The following is a 17,275-nucleotide window of genomic DNA, read 5'->3' as shown; positions in this document are numbered from 1 at the left end:
CCAGGAACCCTGGGAACAGGGCTGACTCCAGTGCTCAGTTAACATGGGCTCCCCACCTCTGACAGTGCACTCTGACCCATCAGATTTTATTTTAGTTTAAAGAGCAGCAAACATTACAGTTTTTGTATTATTAATTAATGTTCAGTTTTGGCCAAGCAGCTACCCCTGGGTATATACTCCCTCATCTCAATGGTGTACTTTCATAGAGATTATGTGTTTTGGGAGGTAGTAAATATCATAATCACAGCTACCCTTTACCCTCTGCTCTGAGTGGATGGGTGGGGAGGGGGATCATTAGCCTAAATGCAAAAAAAAAAAAAAAGAAAGAAAAGAAATAGCTACATCAGCATTAGGTATGTGTTCTTAGAGATAATTTTTCATTGCTCAGTTGTTAAATATTTAACAGAGAACAGTTTACTTAAAGCTGTTCAGGGACACAAATAATAAGGAAAGAAGCAGCACATATCAGACATCAGCAGGATCCTATCAAATGTACTGTGAGTATTGTATTCAATATATATTTTTAAAATAATGTGCGTTTGTAGTGTAAGGACTTTAGCTTGTCGGACTGTTTCTTTCCCATATGGGTAATTGTACGTTGAACAGTCTCATCTGTAAATACAGACCTGGATGCTGTAATGGGGAAGCAAGCTGACTTAGTCAAATAATATTTAACAACAAACTTGGGGATAATTTAATGTGGTTCCATAAACCATGGCTGTGCCTTGAATGGTGACTATAAAACAGACCTTGTGGGACTGCATGTTCTTTATCTTACTGGCTCAAAACAAAACATGTTCATTTTACAAGGGAAAAAAGTCTTTTCCTTGTAAACTGCCAACCTGTAAAGTCAGCACAGGTTTGAGAGTCCCCTGCTAGGGCTCTGCCATACAAACCACCTGAGTGAAGAGGGAGGGCTAGGAAATACTTGTTCCATACACAAAATATATTCTAAACCTGGAGGTGGGGTGCAGTGATAATGTGCTGTTATCATGTTCCTAGGACCTCCAGTGGACCCGGTGGCTTGATCCAAAAAAGAGCTATAGCACCTAACTACCACTGCTGGTTTTTATGTTTAATATAGATCCCAAACTCTACTGCTATGCAGCTACCTAATTCTGAGACACCTAAATACTGTGGTGGTCTAATGTTTTTGACAACAAAGTTCCAAAAACTTGCCATGAACTTCCTAAATCCTGAGAATAAGAAGCACTTAGGTGCCTTATTCACACCTAAGATACAATGGGACTTGTACATTAAACATTCCTCCAGCCTCTCCTCTGTAGGGCCTGATTCCAAAAACTGTAGTTAGCATATAGGACATGTCCATATTCAAAGTCCTTCTTTACTCAAAAGGGGTATGAACCCAGATCTCTCACTTCTGACAACAGTGGTTCTAGTGTAGCTCTAGTGTAGCTGAGGTGGAATCCTTTCATCTTCTACCACTAAAGATATTTCACTTGGCATTGGATAATTAAGACAGGCTTGGGTTCAGGTCCCTGCTCCAATTAACAGTTAAATATTTCATTCGAAGTGGAACAGCATCAACCAGAGAGACTGAGGGCATGACCATGTGTTCATTTGCAGTGCTACAGGTGTTCCAGCACCCTGGCTGGAGACCTACAAAGTCAACTCACAGGCATGCTCTCCAGACAGGAAATGTGGGGGCTGCTCCTTTGCTCCTCCCTGCTCCCATGCTCTCTTCAGCTGTGAGGCTGTCTCCAGCTAATGCCGCGTGGCATGCTTTTTGCCTTCCCTCCCTGTGAGCAACTGGGGGTTGTGCTTGTAATTATGGGTGCTGTTTCAGAACCAAACTAGTACCAGGATAGCAGCAGCAACAGACAGCCCCAGCCACCCGCAGGGGAAAATTGGCATGCTCCTACCACCCACATGGGAAGCGACCTACTCAAATCACAATTTTGCAGATTTTGCCGAAATCATGAAACTGGACAATCTCCACAGAATCCACAGGAAAAAAAACTTACTAAAAATAAAATGCTGGCTGCACAGTAAGAGCCACCAGTCCTCCTGGCTGCATAGCCCAGCACAAAGGAGCTGCCAGCATGAAGGTGAGCAGGCAAGGTGGTTGCCACTGCCGCTCCTTGCCACTGATTGGCTGAGAGGGCTGCCTCTCATGCAGCCCTGCCCCTCTCCACCACTCAGTGGTGAGGGGCAGGGCCACATGATGGACAGTTCTCTTGGCCAATCAAAGGCATGGGGCACCCACACCATAATAAATCCACAAAAAGGAGAGCTGGCCCTGTAATCTGTCCACAAAATTGGCCAGCCGCCTCCTTGAGTTGGGTAGACCCCTACACTTGAGTAAGCCAGGGCTGTACTGGACAGCTGCCACTGCTGCTGCCTTGGGCCTGGCACTGGACCTAGGGCAGAAGCAGTAGCTGACATACCCTAGCCACATGTGGGGAGCAGGGTTATGTTCTTTGTACCACTACCCCTGTGGGCAAATTAGCTGCTCCTGCAGCAGCTGTGGCAGCAGGAGGAGTTTCCACGGTCCCCAGTGATTTTTGCTTTGTTGTGGGGAGCAGTTGTAGTCACTGCCACCCGTCCCACAGGTGTCAAAGCTGTTCCCAACAGTTCCTGTTAGGTGGGAGACATATCTTGTAGCAAGGTTCCATCATGGCGCTTTACCAGCTTGCTGAAGCTGGGCAAGTCGTTTGGGTAGCCAGGCACTCTCTCTCCCTCCCTCCCTCCCTCTAACTTGAATGGCTGCAAGTTCACTTTTTGTTGAACCCCAAAGTCCTATTTAGTACTGCAAATGTAACATTTGTCCATGGCCTGAGAGAGCCTCATGCCAAAATGCCCTAAAGGAGCAGCGACCAACTTTCCTGGGTTGTAGGCTAGATGAATAGTGCAAGGTTGGTCTCCAGGCCAGATCCAGAGTACAGAAACAGCCCATGGCCCAAACCAGCACAGGGTTAGTGCACAGAAACAATCTGATCTGGTACATGGTCCCAGCCCTGCATGCACTGAATTGAACCCCAACCCTGGCCCCATGCACACTGGGTTGGACCTAGTGCCCTGGCCTCAGCCCCAAGCATGTAGGATCAGGCCTACTGCTCTATCCCTGGCCCTGGCCCTGGTCCCAGCTCCATGCATGCCGGACTGGGTCCCAGCCATAGCCCTGATCAAACCTGCTGCCTTGGCCCTGCATGCTGACCAAATCTGGCACAAGGGGCTATGCCACCTGGCTGAAGACTTGGAAATTTGGTGACAGGGGATCAGTGGCAGTGTTAATTGCTGTTGCTGTTGCTCCCCCACCACCAAATTTCTGGACCTGTGGGGAGCACTGCAGGCCAGATGACCGGGCTCCATGGACCAGATTTGACCAATGGACCAGAGGTTGATCACCAATGACCTAAATCTCTGTGACTGCTTTTCTTAGAGGTGGGAGATCTGGGTCTGAGTACACTTTAGACAGAGATGATATTTGAGCCTGGGTATCCTTTATCTCAGGTAAGTGTTCTAACCATTAAAACAGTGAGTAAAAAAGTGGCAACAGTGGTGTTTTCTGTGAGAGGGCTACCTATTGGAGAGCATGACAGCCTTAGGCAAACTACCCATTGTCTGACACCCGCAGTGGTCAGACCAGTCTACCCATGCTCCCTGATCTCCCTTCTCTCTTGGGAGAGCTATGTGTGAATAAAGAACTGCTATCTATTCTGTATCATAATACAAGAACTAGGGTGCACCTCATGAAATTAACAGACATCAAGTTTAAAAAAAGGAAGTGCTTTTTCACACAACACAAAATTAGCAGGTAACTTACTATCATAAGATATTGCAGAAGCCAGTAGTATAACTATACTGAAAAAGGGATAAGACAAATTTATGAAGGATAGGCCCACTGGGGCTGAAACAGTTAGGGATGTACCAAAGAGTGGTAACTGGGTAGGGTCTGAATGTCAGCCCATTGGCCAGTGCAATTAATTTTTGGTATCAACGAAGATGCTCCAAATGAGGGATGGTTAAGGCTACTTTTTCTATATCCTATAATGTGATGACTGGGATTGTCCTACATACAGTGCATGATTTTCAGTTTGATGTTTATGGTGTGTCTATCTCAGGTCTTGTGAACTATATTTTACTGTGTTCTTGATGCACATAGCTTGCACTAAGGCAGGAGTGGGCAATTATTTTGGCCAGAGGGCTAAACAACTTTTGTTGAGTTGTTGAGGGCCTTGATTTTTCTGTTGAGGGCCACAAAAGTAGCCCCACCCCTTGCCAGGTGCCCTGCCCCCTGGTCACTGTTACAGGATCTTTCAATAGTCGGGCTTACAGCAGATCACGCTCTACGATGTTATAGGTGGTCAGGCTAAACTTTATTAACGAGGTGCAAAACAAAACAGAATCAATGGTGTTATGTCCACCAGTGAGCACACACTCACCACGTCTCACGCACCCTAGCGACACGTGAGACTGCTGTCGTATACTGGCGAGGTGTTTCCAGGATAGGTCGCCAGGATCAGGCGGGTCTGGCGTCCTCCCCTCCTGCTGGCCAGGCCGAAGGTCGTTCCGAGTTCGAACCAATCCGTGAGTACGTTCCGTCAGGCGCGCAAAGACCCCAAAGTTCATAGTGCAATGTCTTTTATACCCTCAGTGATGCAGGGTGGTCTAATCGCGTGTGGCACTTCTTCATTGGCTCGGAGCGGTGACTGTCACATTACTGACAGACCCTGGACTTTCCCTTGGGAAACCCCGTGTGGAAAATCCCAACCGCATGTTTCTTCTATACTGCCGCCCTAGAGTCTCTTATTCACTTACACCTGTTACATAAACACTATGCAAACCTCTAGTTCGCGTATGCGAACATGGCCACCTATTACAAAAGGTTATAACACACAGCAAGTGCAAAATAATTACAACAGTCACCATCTTGGAAATGGAAGTCCTGCCCCTAATCCCTGACCTCTGCCACTAGAAGTCCCTCTTCAGTCCCCTTGAAGCACTCCTTTTGGGAGGGGGAATAACCAACTTGGAACCAGAAAAAAACAAATCATATATTAAAAATCAAACATTTACTATAACAGGGGACCAGAATGCTGAAAAAACCACAATGTCTACCTTGGAAGGTGCCAGAGTGCCAGCATGCCAGAAACAAAATGAGGACAAGGGGTACATGGCAGGATACACTGCATATTAGTATAGTTACTAAACATAAATGTTGCCTTTTTTTTTTCCTTTTTTTTACAGTAAATACGATTTTCTAAAAATAGTAAACCTGGTGACAATAAAACTTCTTGCACTACATTTGATCTTGTGTATTTGTTTTGTGCGGGTCCCCCCACAACAGCCCCCCAGCCCTGCTCATGCCCCTTGCCCCCCACTCAAAGCTCCTGTCCCCCAGCCCTGCCAGAGGGGGCCCCCAGCTGCCAGGGCCATACGCCAGGGAACCAGGTCTGCCGCTCCCTGCCCCTAACAGAAGGCAGTGGCTGCTGCAACAGGAGCAGGAGCTGGCTTCCCCCACTGCTGCTGCCTGCTGTGGGCTCGTGCGGGGGTGGCACCGGCTCCCAGTGGCAGCATGCACTCCCTGGGGTCAGGAGGAATCTGCACCCCCAGATCTGTCTGAGAGGCAGGGGCAGGGCAAGGCAGGTACACACTGCGGGCTCATGCTCCTTCCTGTACTGCCCTCTCCCACTGCCTCTGCAGAGCAGCATGTGGAACTGGGCACAGCAAGGAGACGGATGAAAGCTGCCTACTGCTCCGAGCTCCCTGCTGCCCTGGCCACACTTCCCCTGCAGGTGGGGGCAGTAGAAAGGGGCACAACCCTGTGCTGCTCCCCCCGCTTGCCCCTTTTCACACAGCAGAAAGGTGACCAGGGCAGCACGGAGCTTGCAGTGGCAGGCAGCTTCCCTGTGTGGCCTCTCTGTGCACTGCTGCTTTGGGTTGCACATGGTGCACTCTTGGCCCTGCTGCCCTCCCCTGGGCTTTCTGGAGCACAGCACATGCAACCCAAAGTGGCAGTGTATGGGGGGGCTGCACAGGGAAGCTACCTGCCACTGCCCTGGTCACACTTTCCCTGTGTGCACAGGGGCAGACAGGCAGCAGCACAGGGTTATGTCCCTTGCTGCTGCTCCCACCTGCAGGAGAAGTTTGGCCAGGGCAGCGGGGAGCTCAGAGCAGCGGACAGCTTCCATGCACTTCCCCACTGTCCCCTGCTGTGCTGAGTGCCACACAATGCTCTGCAGAGGCAGTGTGGAGGGCAGCACAGTGGGGAGCATTGCTGGAAGCTGCTGCTTCCCCAGAGCCTGGAGTCAGGTCTGGGGCTGGAAGGCAGCTGGGACCAGGGCCAGGGCCAGGGCGGGGAGGCAGCAGCTCTTTGCAGCCTCCTAGCTGCAGCTGACCCAGGCTCTAAGTAGCTGCTGCCAGCCACAGATCCTGGGCTGCTTGCAGCAGGGCTTGCATCCTCCCAGCTGCCTGGGAGCAGCCCAGGCTCCATGGCTATCAGCAGCTGCCCAGAACCTGGGCAGGCTGCAGTCAGGAGGCTGCAAACAGCTGCTACCTCCCTGTCCCAGCCCCACCTATCTCCAGGCCCTGGTCTCCAGGAAGCCAGCAAGTGCTGGCACTGTGCCCTTCGGGCCCGGGCAGGAAGGCAGCAGCTGTTTGCAGCCTCCCAGATGCAGCTGGTCCAGGATCTAGAGCAGCTGCTGCTAGCCATGGTGCCAGGGCTGCTTGCAGTAGGGCTTGCAGCCTCCCAGCCACCTGCTGGGAGCAGCCCAGGCTCCATGGCTCACAGCAGCTGCCTAGAGCCCAGGCTGGTGGTGTGCCGAGCAAAATGGCTAACATGTGCCATGCTCAACATGCACGAGTAACTATAACATACTTTAATTTTATTTAAAATAATATTTTTGTCCTGATTTATGTGCGTTTATGTAGTATATATAGAAACAATTGCACAGTAGTTCAAAATAAAGTTTTACTTTTGTATATCGTGTGTGGGGAGTGTGTATGGGGAGGGTTGTGAAGGAGTGTGGGGGTGTAAATGTGTGTGTGTGTGGCAGGCGGTTGGGCAGGTGTGGATATGGTGAGGTGTGCATGTGGGGCCCTTTACCACATCTCTCCCTTCTCCTGGCACATAGCCTTTACTGCTGGTGGTAGCAGCAGCGGGTGGCAGACCCTCGGGGTGCTCATGGCCCATGGCAGGCGGAGTCCCTGAGCAGCATATGTCTCTGGCTGGAAGCTGCATGTGACAGCACAGAGCTGGCCTGATGGCACGTGGCTTCCCACGAGTGCCAGGAGCCACAGGGAGCCACTACCATCAGGCCGGGCCAGATCCATGTTGGATCCATGCCTTTACATGGGGCTCCCAGAACTCCAGTGGGGAGCCATATATGGAAGCACAGAGCTAGCCTGGCCCAGCCAATGGCGCACAGCTCCTGCAGCTCCCAGCTGGCATGAAGTCATCCCAGCCCAGCCTAATGGAGTGCAGCTCCCGGATGGAGTGCCAGGAGCCATACACGGTGGCGTGAAGCCAGCCCAGCCCAATCACATATGGCTCCTTGAAGCTCCTGGCTGGAATGCTGGGAACTGCAAGGAGCCACACGCCATCAGGCCAGGTTGGCTCCATGCCTCCACATGGGGATCCCAGCTAGAGTGCTGGGAATCCCATGGAGATAGAGGCACAGAGATGGCCCAGCCCAGCTCACTGGCATGAGGCCTCTGAAAGCCCACGCCTCCCACTGGCTTTCAGAGGAGCAGCCATGGGCCAGTAATAATTGTCTTTTCGTGGGGCCCCACAAGCTAGATAGAATGGCCTGGCAGGTCAAATCTGGCCTGTGGGGAGTATCTTGTAGGGCTACGTGAAACAGCACCATTTTCCTTTCATTTTCTGTTTCACTGGGACAGTGTTTCATTTTGAGTTTCGTTTCATTTTGAAGCATTGTTCCATTTTGTTTCATCAAAACTGTTTCAATGTTACAATGCTGTTTCAATGTTTTGCTCATAAGCTGTAATGGGGAAGCATGAAACTGCCTGTAACTTTGTCATTTTTTGGCAGATTTGGGTGAAGTCATCAGGGATGGTAGCCCCTTCTGAGGGAATGTAGCCTGCCAGATTTCAAGGAAATAGGTGCAAGTGTTTCTGGGAAACTGCACCTCAAAGTCATGAAAGCAAAACAGCAAAACTCATATCACTTGTAAGTGTGAAGGCCCAGAGGCTGGGTGGTGAAAAGAACAAGCCCCCTGCTGAGGCCACAAAGCCTGCCAAGTTTCAAGGAGATACACACGGGTGTTCTTGGAAAACTACACCTCAAGCTGCTGACAAGCAAAATTCATGCCATGTGTATATATTAAGGCATAGCACGGTGAAAACTACAGGCAAGATAGCTCCTGCTGAGGCCATGAAGCTTGCCAGGTTTCAAGGAGATAGGAACAGGGGTTTCTGGGAAACTGCACCTCAAGCTGCTGCCAAGCAAAATTCATGACATGTGTGACTGTGTGTGTGTCTGTGTCTGTGTCTCTGTGTGTTAAGGTGCACCCTCACTGGCACTGGGGCCTATACCTGACCCCATCGAGGTCTCCTCCTCCCCTACAGCCTCAGCTCAGTCTACCACTTTAAATAACAACAGGTAAAATAACAACTTAGTGAGCAGCACAGTAGCACCAGCAGCATCTCAGGCAGCCAAACTGTAACAGAGCCTTTCTTTCCTGTCCTGCAGGAGCTTCTTCTCCAGCATGTCTGTTAAGGTACGCCCCCACTGTGTCCTTCCTCCCTCTTCTCCCGCCCTCTCCTTACATTCTGTTTCCCTGCAGGCAAACCCAGCTACAGCTTTGAAACTCAAAATGTTCTGAAACTTTCAAAACATTTCAACTGCCCTCATTTCATTTCAAGGCTGTTTCAAAGCCCTTCACTTTGTTTTGATTTCACTGTTTCTAGCTCAAAACGAGTCAAAACAAAACAGCTGCCGAAATTTTGCACAGCCCTAGTATTTTGCCTCCCTGGAACTAAGAGGACAAGTCTGGGTTCTGTAAATCATCTATTGATACTTTCTGATATTTGAATAAATCTGCTTGTGTAATACAGTGATTATGTAAGACCAAGAAAACTGGTTTTGCTCAGTTAGGCAGCCAACCAATCAACTGAAAAGTTTAGCTCACCTGCTAAGGCTGATTAGATGGGAAACCTGATAAAGTCCATTGGAGATTATAAAAGAAAAGGGTTACAAAAGGGTCTCTCACTAACAGTTTGCTTCTTATTCCTCCTTTTTTAAGAATTCCAGACAGCTGCCAATAACACTGGTGCCTAGCATTGTGATATTTTTGAATATTTTTTCGGACAAATCACTTGAGAAAAAGCCATTCTATAAGATTGCACATTGTAAACAAGTTGGGTATAAAAGGGGTCATGAGCAGTTATGTGCCACGCTTATTCCAGAAGAATATGTATGCTGCAGGGCTGCAACAAACCAAGTTATTAGTTACATATCATTTCTGTTGTTGTTTGGATATGGCTTTTTACAGCTCTAATCAATAAACCAGTAGATCTGTGCTGGATTTGTTTCCTAACAGATAGTCATAAATTAGGTAATACATTTAAAAAAAACAGCTTTTAGATGAATATTCTTGGTTCCCTAGTTTGTTTGTTTTTTCTTTCCCCTCTGACTTTGAAAATAGATGTTCCTTAAATCTGACAGATTAATAATTTCAGCATCCTCATCCCTTATTCCTTTCCATAAGCCCCTGATTGGGGGGGAACAGTTGAAGTAGGGAAAAGGTTTGAGATCTTTAAGGGAGCTGAGGAAAAGCAACTGCTCTAAATACTCCAGAAATAGAGAAGATGAACAACAGGGACTTACTGCCACTGAAAAATGATCATATAACCAATGCTTATTACACTACTCTCTAGATGCAATGACTGCTTTGTTCTCTTTCCACAGAACTGTGCCAAAGGAAGATGAAGCCCACCATCTATCTGTGTTTGTTAATTATTTCACTTCGTGCTGTTGTCCACTGCAGTCACCAACCCGACCACCATGATGATGATCAGAAAGATACTGAGACCCAAGAGCCTTCTCCCCCGGTTGAAGACCATGAAAGTAAGGCCATGCCCTGCCACAAGATAGCCCCTAGCAATGCTGACTTTGCATTCAGATTCTATAGGCAAGCTGCATCAGAGGCAGCTGACAAGAACATTTTCTTCTCACCTGTGAGCATCTCCACTGCCTTTGCAATGCTGGCCCTTGGGGCTAGATCAACCACGCTGGCTCAGATTTTGGAAGGTCTCACCTTTAACCTGACAGAGCTTGAGGAGAAGGAGATCCATGATGGTTTTCATCATCTCATCCACATGCTGAACAGTCCTGACAGCAAGATTCAGCTGAGTATGGGAAATGCGGTTTTCATGGATGAGAAACTGAAGCCACTCCAGAAGTTTTTGGATGACATCAAAAGCTTGTATGAAGCAGAAAGCTCTTCTAGTAACTTCCAGAACTCCTCAGAAGCTGTGAAACAGATCAATGATTACATCGAGAGGAAAACCCATGGCAAAATTGTTCACTTAGTCAAGGGTCTTGATCTAAATACTGTAATGGTTCTTGTCAACTATATTTTCTTTAAAGGTAAGACAGTCTGTGTAGGTGGCACTTATTACTTTCATCACGCAACTGTGTTCTGCAACGTAACATACAAAAATATTTTCAAGAAGGGTCATTGTCAGGGTTGGCCAGCCGATGAGACTAACTGTAATGAAAAAGTTCATATCAGGAATGTCTTTCAAGAAGATTACACATAACATTTGCAAGACAGAGGCCAGATTCTAGTTTGATTTCTAAAGTGCACAGATTGGTCTTAAGTGGAATTTAGATACTAGCTACAGAGAGGCTTAATTGACACTGCTCTGCATCCACAAACACTAAGGCTGTGCACTTTGGCACTAAGGCTGTGCGAAATTTTACCAGGTTTTTCGTTTCAAAGCTGTTTCGATGTGTTTTGAACTCAAAACAGCAAAATTGAAAGTAAAGAAAAGCATTTGAAACAGCTTCAAAATGAAATAAGAGCACTCAAAACATTTCAAAAGTTTTGAAATGTGTCAAGTTTCAAAGCTGGGCTTACATGGCTTCAGCGCCAGTCCCAGCTAGCAGCAGTAGCCTCCTGTCAGCCCTCCAAGGGGTGCGGGCCCCCAGATCTGTGCACCAGATGACAGCATGCTGTTGCTGCTGCCTGGGGCCAGTGACAGCAGCAGTCTTCCCGGCGCTGGGTACAGGCTGCGCCCGGTGCTGGTCCCAGCCGGCAGCAGCAGCCTCCTGTGATCCGGCAGGCAAATCAGGACTACTAATCAGTCCACAGATGTAAATTTATTCCACTTGAATTATCCTTGTTTATACTAATATATCCTTTATCTCAATATATTCTATTATATTCTTTCCTTTGATTACCAGCATACTGGGAGAAACCTTTCAATTCTGATGCCACTTATGAAAGCGACTTTTTTGTGAATGAGAACACACCAGTTAAAGTCCATATGATGAACCGAGATGGTTGGTATAAAACTCACTATGATAAGGAGCTATCTTGTGAAATGGTGGAAATTCCTTACCTTGGAGATGCCGCAGCCTTATTTATCCTGCCTGATCCAGGAAAAATGAAGCAGGTGGAAGATGCTCTGGTGAAAGAAACAGTTGCTAAATGGGCAAACACACTTAAAGCAGGGTAATTGTTAATGTCTGTATTACTGTTTTCCTTTCCACATACCACACAAAACGTTATATTAAATTAGTTATTACTTAGAGTACCCCTATATCAATGGATTTATTCCTGAGTTCCACTGGTGTCTGTGAGATATTACCAGTGGAACAACTAAGTCAACAGTCGCTTAGGCCCCTTCCACATCCTCAGGAAAATACAGTTGAAGGGGAGGATCCATACTGTTTCACACAGGAAAACACAGAGGCCTCCACCAAGCTGCTCAGCAGGTGTTGTGGGTGAGCAAATAAGAGATGAGCAGGAGATTATAATTTTTTTTCACTGGTGCTGCTCCAAAGCTTATGTTCAGGCTAATGGCACAAGTGGCCTTAACAGACCTTTATGTGGCCACCCAAAGGAAAAGGAGAATCACAGCATCAAAAGTCCCTGCATCCCAGACTCAGCACCCTTAGGAGCCTTGAGTGCACTGCTGTGAAGGCAAATTGCACTAAAAGGAATTCCTCACTATTAAAGGGACATTGGGCTCTGCAGGCCATTCCCAAGTCAGCCTCATATCTCTCAGGAATTCTGCAAAGATCAGCTAAGCACATTTTCTCTAGAGACACTGAGTTGGGGCTGGATTTGTCCCTAGAAAAATCCACCCAAATTAAGTGGACTCCTGATCAGTCACAAGAGCTTTTTTCAGGCATCACTTTCCAGCAGGTACACTTTGGTGGTGTCTGATTGCAGGTTTTTTACCGTCATATTGTGTTCCTCTCAACAGAAGAGTTGATCTGCACATTCCAAGAATTTCTATCTCAGGCACCCATGACCTGAAAGAGATCTTCAAAAGCCTAGGTGTGACTGATGTATTCAGTGATGATGGAGATCTCTCTGGAATCACTGGAAAGCCTGAGCTAAAGGTTTCCAAAGTAAGTTTGTAAACAAAAATGGTGACCAATGTATTTCTCAGCATCTAATGGCCCTGACTTTGACTGTATAGGAGAATGGTCCCACAATTTGGGGCAGGGTCTCAAATGCCTTTCTGCAATTTTTGTTGCTCCAAGTCATCAAGCAAGTCTACAGGTCATTAACTAGAGCAGGCTGATGGTTCTGTTCAATCTGACAGCCTAAGTCTTCCAATGTCCAGAAGTGAAACATTAACTCCCTCAAATTAGGGTGCATGTCTTAGTCAGGGAAGCCCATTTTATGCCAAAAATAGAAGCATCCAACTTTCATTCTTGCTCCACAGTTCAGCAGCAGTACAAGCAGTTTTATTTAGGTAGCTAAGGCATTCATTTGACTCTCCCTCTCTCCTTTTTCACAGCCCCAGAGACTCTTTTTAACTCTTTTCAAACTCACTGATTGACCCAGGGAGACCAGCCTTCAGCTTTAGTTAACCAGGAAGGAGAGGATGAGCAAGCTGAAGATTGGGCTATATCTCTGCTCTACTCAGGCATAATTTTAGAAAAACCTATTTTTTCTTCATTCTGTCCCAAAACTAAGGTGATTCCCTTATTTGGGAGGATGGGTATGCAAGAAAATATTGCAATTCTCACTCATTCCATGTAATGCTGCGAAAAATGTTTCTAAAGATTTTAATCAGGAGCGTCAAGAAGAAATAACATGCTATTTAACCATTTCTAGCTACCAAAATACAATAACTAACATAAGCACTGGCCAAAACACAGTTTTATACTTCAAGCTTCCGATATTCATGGAGCTTCATGAAAGTTACTTACACAGCAAAAGCTTCTAGTGAACTCTTTAGGAACATGGCTTGTATTTGCACCATTCATCTTCATTGCTTGTTCCATGATTTCTCAGATGATTTTCTAAAGAGTTCTGTTCTAAACCCACACCATAATGTTTGCTTCTTTTCCTTGCAGGCTGTTCACAAGGCTCTGCTGAATGTTCATGAGAACGGTACTGAGGCTGCTGCAGCCAGTGTGACGGAAATTGTTTTTACTTCTCTTCCTCCTACCATTATATTAAACAGGCCTTTCCTGCTGCTGATTTTTGATCAACACACCCGCAGCATCCTTCTCATGGGGAAAATTGTAAACCCCACTGAAAAATAACTTTTCAGAGCCTGTACAATTACAGACCTTACATCTAGTGCTGGTCAAATTCCATGTGTCCATAACTATATCAAAACTTTAATTAGCATACATTCCTAAATCAATAAGTCTTGACTATGATACCTTCTAGGCTACAGCTGGTTGTTTCTTCAGTCACTATTTCATTGGTTTACAATTTCCAGCTATTTATTCTTTTCACAGGCAGCCTCTTTTCTACCTTTGAAAATTACTGCAGTAGAGTCTCCCTTACCTACCTTTGGCTCCTTTACTCCTTGTTTTCCCCCTCCTTTCCTTTCTCTACCTTTGTTTTCCTAATTTCCACCTATTTACATTCTCACTGACATCCTGTCACACTTTTAGCTTCTTTCATTCCTCAAAGTCTCAGAACAGCAGAGATCACCTATGCCTGAGTAAGGGTAATTGCACCTAAAATCTTGCAAAGAACTTTTCCCCAGCTACTTAGTTGATCTAATAAAAGATATCACATCTGCGCAAAAAATTTTACCTGCCTTGGTTTAGAATTAAGGTTTTTAAGTGCCAAACTGACCTGTCATATCTTTGAAAGACAAGGTGAATATTCAAGTGAGAGAATCATATTTAATATCTTTTACACAAATGCATCAATCAGATAAACAAGATGAGGTTTTATTCAATGAAGGGTAATGAAGAGCATGGCTCATGCTGACAGGATGGACATACCCTAGCAAGCAGTGACCCAGAAAGGGACTTGGAACTTGTGGTGCACAACCACACAGTTCATGTGATCGTCAGAGGTGTTCCCAGGGGAACATCAAACAGAAGCAGAGAGGCGATACTACCTCTGTTTATAATATCACTGAAGCCACCACTAGAAAGAAGAGTGGAAAATAAGAGACCGATACAAGAGGTATAAGAATGACATGAGGTCTACAAATCATGTCACATAATGACAGCCTTAAAGAGCTTATTCCATTTAAATTATTGGAAAGAAGATTAAGATGTCAGTGAATTAGTTTATAAGGGCCAAATCCAAAACAGTAGCTGAAGTTCTAAGCACCGTATGCAGAATGTTAGCACGTAAGCCCACATGAGCGTGTGCCAATGGCCCCCCACCAACCACTTTGTTTTCTACAGAAAATGTACTGCATTTACCCGAATCCAAGACGGTAAGTCTATGGAAAGTGGGGATTGGAGGGCCAGGGCTTTGGGACTCTCCAGGGGGCTGTGAAGGCCATGCGAGTGTGTGTGTGTGAGAGTGTATGTATCAGGGGTATGTGGAAGGGATGGGTGTGTGAGGGAGGACAGGTGCTTGCCAGCACTGAGGGAAGCCGGTGTTGCACCAGGGCAAGGGGCGATAAGAGGGAGGCATTTGCCCCTCCAGTAGAGGAAGGGGGAAGGTGAAAGGGGATAGGAGGCCCTTTGGGAGAAACAGAGAACTGTGTGGCTGGGCCTGCAGCACCAGGGCTAGTGCCCTTGCTCTCGTCACCTGGCTGCACTGCCCCAGTGCAGCCAGGTGATGCTGCGGGGCTGGGGGGAGCAGAGGGGCTCCGGGTCAGGAGTGAGGGACACTGGTATGGCTGGGGGGTGGGGGCGGGAGGCTGTGACTTGGGAGTGAGGGGCACCAGGGTCGGTGGACTAGCAGTGGGGTCAGGAGTGTGGGGCACTAACAGCAAGAGGCAGCTGCTGATCAGGACTGAGTGGCACCCACAGAAACAGGGAAGGAGGCAGGGGGCTGTAGGTTGGGAGTGAGGGGCACCAGCATGGCCCAGGGCAGTGGAGTATTGTGGGGCAAGAGTAAGGGGCATGGGAAGGGCCAGAGGTCTGTAAGCCAGGAGTGAGGGGCAGTAGTAGGGCTAGGGAGGCTGTGGCCTCAGAGTGAGGAGAACAACATGGGCAGGGGTAGGGACAGGGGCATTGGCAGGGCACTGGCAATTCACTGCTCCCCCACAATCATATACTGCCTCCCCCTGACAGGTGTCCTCTTTTTTGAAACTGGAAATATGGTAACTCTAGTTAAACACATGATCTGTTTGAATTAAAATTTATACACATTTTTATATAATTAGAAGACAAGTCATGAAACGATGCACAGGTGAGGCTCTTAAAGAAATGTACAAACATGTCATTGTAAAGACAAGAAACCCTACAGCCAAAAGTATATGATGAGATACAGCCAAAATGTTTCCAATATGCTTTCTTCTTAGCCAGTAAGAAAAATGGCTGGATTATTTGAAAAAAGGATTTTACAACTTAATGATTATAGGAGTAGCAGGTCAGGCCCTCATTCTGCTGACTGAAACTTCCTTCTTTTTCAAACTCCCAAACTTGCACCTGATTAGCAAAGCTATTTTTGCTTATCTATTGTCTTTGCTGACATACCCTGCTTCTCTTCCAAAAGGATTTGGCTTCTTAAAAATTTCACACAGATTTTCATAGATACAGGTTCATAGATACAAGTTCAGTTTCTGGTGGTGCTGAAGAACCTCCTTGAAACCTTCAATGTTGCTTCCTAGAGAAGTACCAACTCCTTCTTGTAAATATACAAATCTTCCTTACCACCAAACACCCCTTATCACCTGGGGATACCCTGCTTACCTGTAATTATTTTTGACTGGAGAATGTTGGAAGTTGCCATTGTTTATTTTAATTTGATTCTTTCAGTAGAAATCAACATGCAAATAATAGGAGAACTAGACTGGCTTCTTGACATGGTCTGACCAACTTAGGACCAAGAGACATGTCTCAACAAAAATAAATAGTCTATAAAAATTATATGAAAATTTAATAATACTCTTAATTTGTAGGTACAGTAAGTAAATGCAAAACTGTATAAAATTCCTGTTATTCCAGTTTATATCAGTAAGGTGATTAATGACTGGAACAGACTAATCAGGGAAGTTACGGAGTCCTTATCCCTAGAAATTTTCAAGGGTAGGTTCAACAAGAATTGGAGAAGATGGTTTAGACAGGGATGATCCTGCCTTGAGAAAAGAGTTCACTATGACTCCTGGGGCTTCCTTCTTTAATGAAAACTAGAGCTCAGGAATAATAGTGAACTTAAACCAAGATATTTGTATCAGTCCGGAAACTTTGGAAACAGCTTAATTGATGTAGCGGTGTTGCTATAGAAAGACAAGAAGTAGTTCACACAGACTTTCTTATTTAGCTAACAATACTAATAAATAGTCAGCTGCAACATGTAGGTATGAATGAATTAAACCAAAGACTAACTAAATGGCTCCTGACACAGTTGCTCACTATAGAACTGTTTCTTTATACTACCTATTCTCAGATGCAGGCAGAATGCCTTTCATTATGTTAAGCAGTTGGAAAACTTCCATAATGTTTTCCGATTTATATTAAGGGCCTAGAAATCTACCTAACACTTTGTAAAGGGCATTTGCCAGTTTCAGTGTTGCTTGGCTATAAAATGACTTGTATAGTTTTGTGTTAAGCTTATTCCAAAAAATATGCTGCAGTGCCACAACAGACCAAGATGAAAGTGACATATACTTTATGGTGTTGGTTGGATATGACTATTTACAGTTCTAATCAATAAACCAATTGATCTGTGCTGCA

At 46.1% G+C, this 17,275-nt stretch overlaps 1 protein-coding gene across 2 annotated transcripts; it reads left to right on the top strand.

The window, feature by feature from the left end:
• Positions 1-411: 411 nt before the first annotated feature.
• On the top strand, positions 412-17,275 carry LOC149872160 (alpha-1-antitrypsin-like). Of its 2 annotated transcripts, none has more exons than XM_090033943.1 (5): positions 412-497; positions 9,893-10,573; positions 11,393-11,663; positions 12,421-12,568; positions 13,526-17,275. In XM_090033943.1, exons 2-5 carry the CDS (start codon positions 9,910-9,912, stop codon positions 13,715-13,717), a joined length of 1,275 nt encoding a protein of 424 aa, XP_089890069.1. In that variant the 5' UTR covers positions 412-497; positions 9,893-9,909; the 3' UTR covers positions 13,718-17,275. The 2 variants fall into 2 exon arrangements, with proteins under 2 accessions (XP_089890069.1, XP_089890071.1); XM_090033945.1 differs by having other exon boundaries at positions 423-492.

This window comes from Crocodylus siamensis, chromosome 2 (genome assembly GCF_052110815.1).
Source record: "Crocodylus siamensis isolate JL-2025a chromosome 2, ASM5211081v1, whole genome shotgun sequence".
NCBI lineage: Eukaryota > Metazoa > Chordata > Crocodylia > Crocodylidae > Crocodylus > Crocodylus siamensis.
The sequence above is the reverse complement of the archived record's forward strand: the minus strand, read 5'-3'. Positions and strand labels throughout refer to the sequence as shown.

Coding starts and splice junctions, on each gene's coding strand:
- LOC149872160 (XM_090033943.1), top strand. CDS start 9,910: ATGAAGCCCACCATCTATCTGTGTTTGTTAATTATTTCACTTCGTGCT. Junction 10,574..11,392: donor CAACTATATTTTCTTTAAAG/GTAAGACAGTCT, acceptor TTTGATTACCAG/CATACTGGGAGAAACCTTTC. Junction 12,569..13,525: donor CTGAGCTAAAGGTTTCCAAA/GTAAGTTTGTAA, acceptor TTTTCCTTGCAG/GCTGTTCACAAGGCTCTGCT.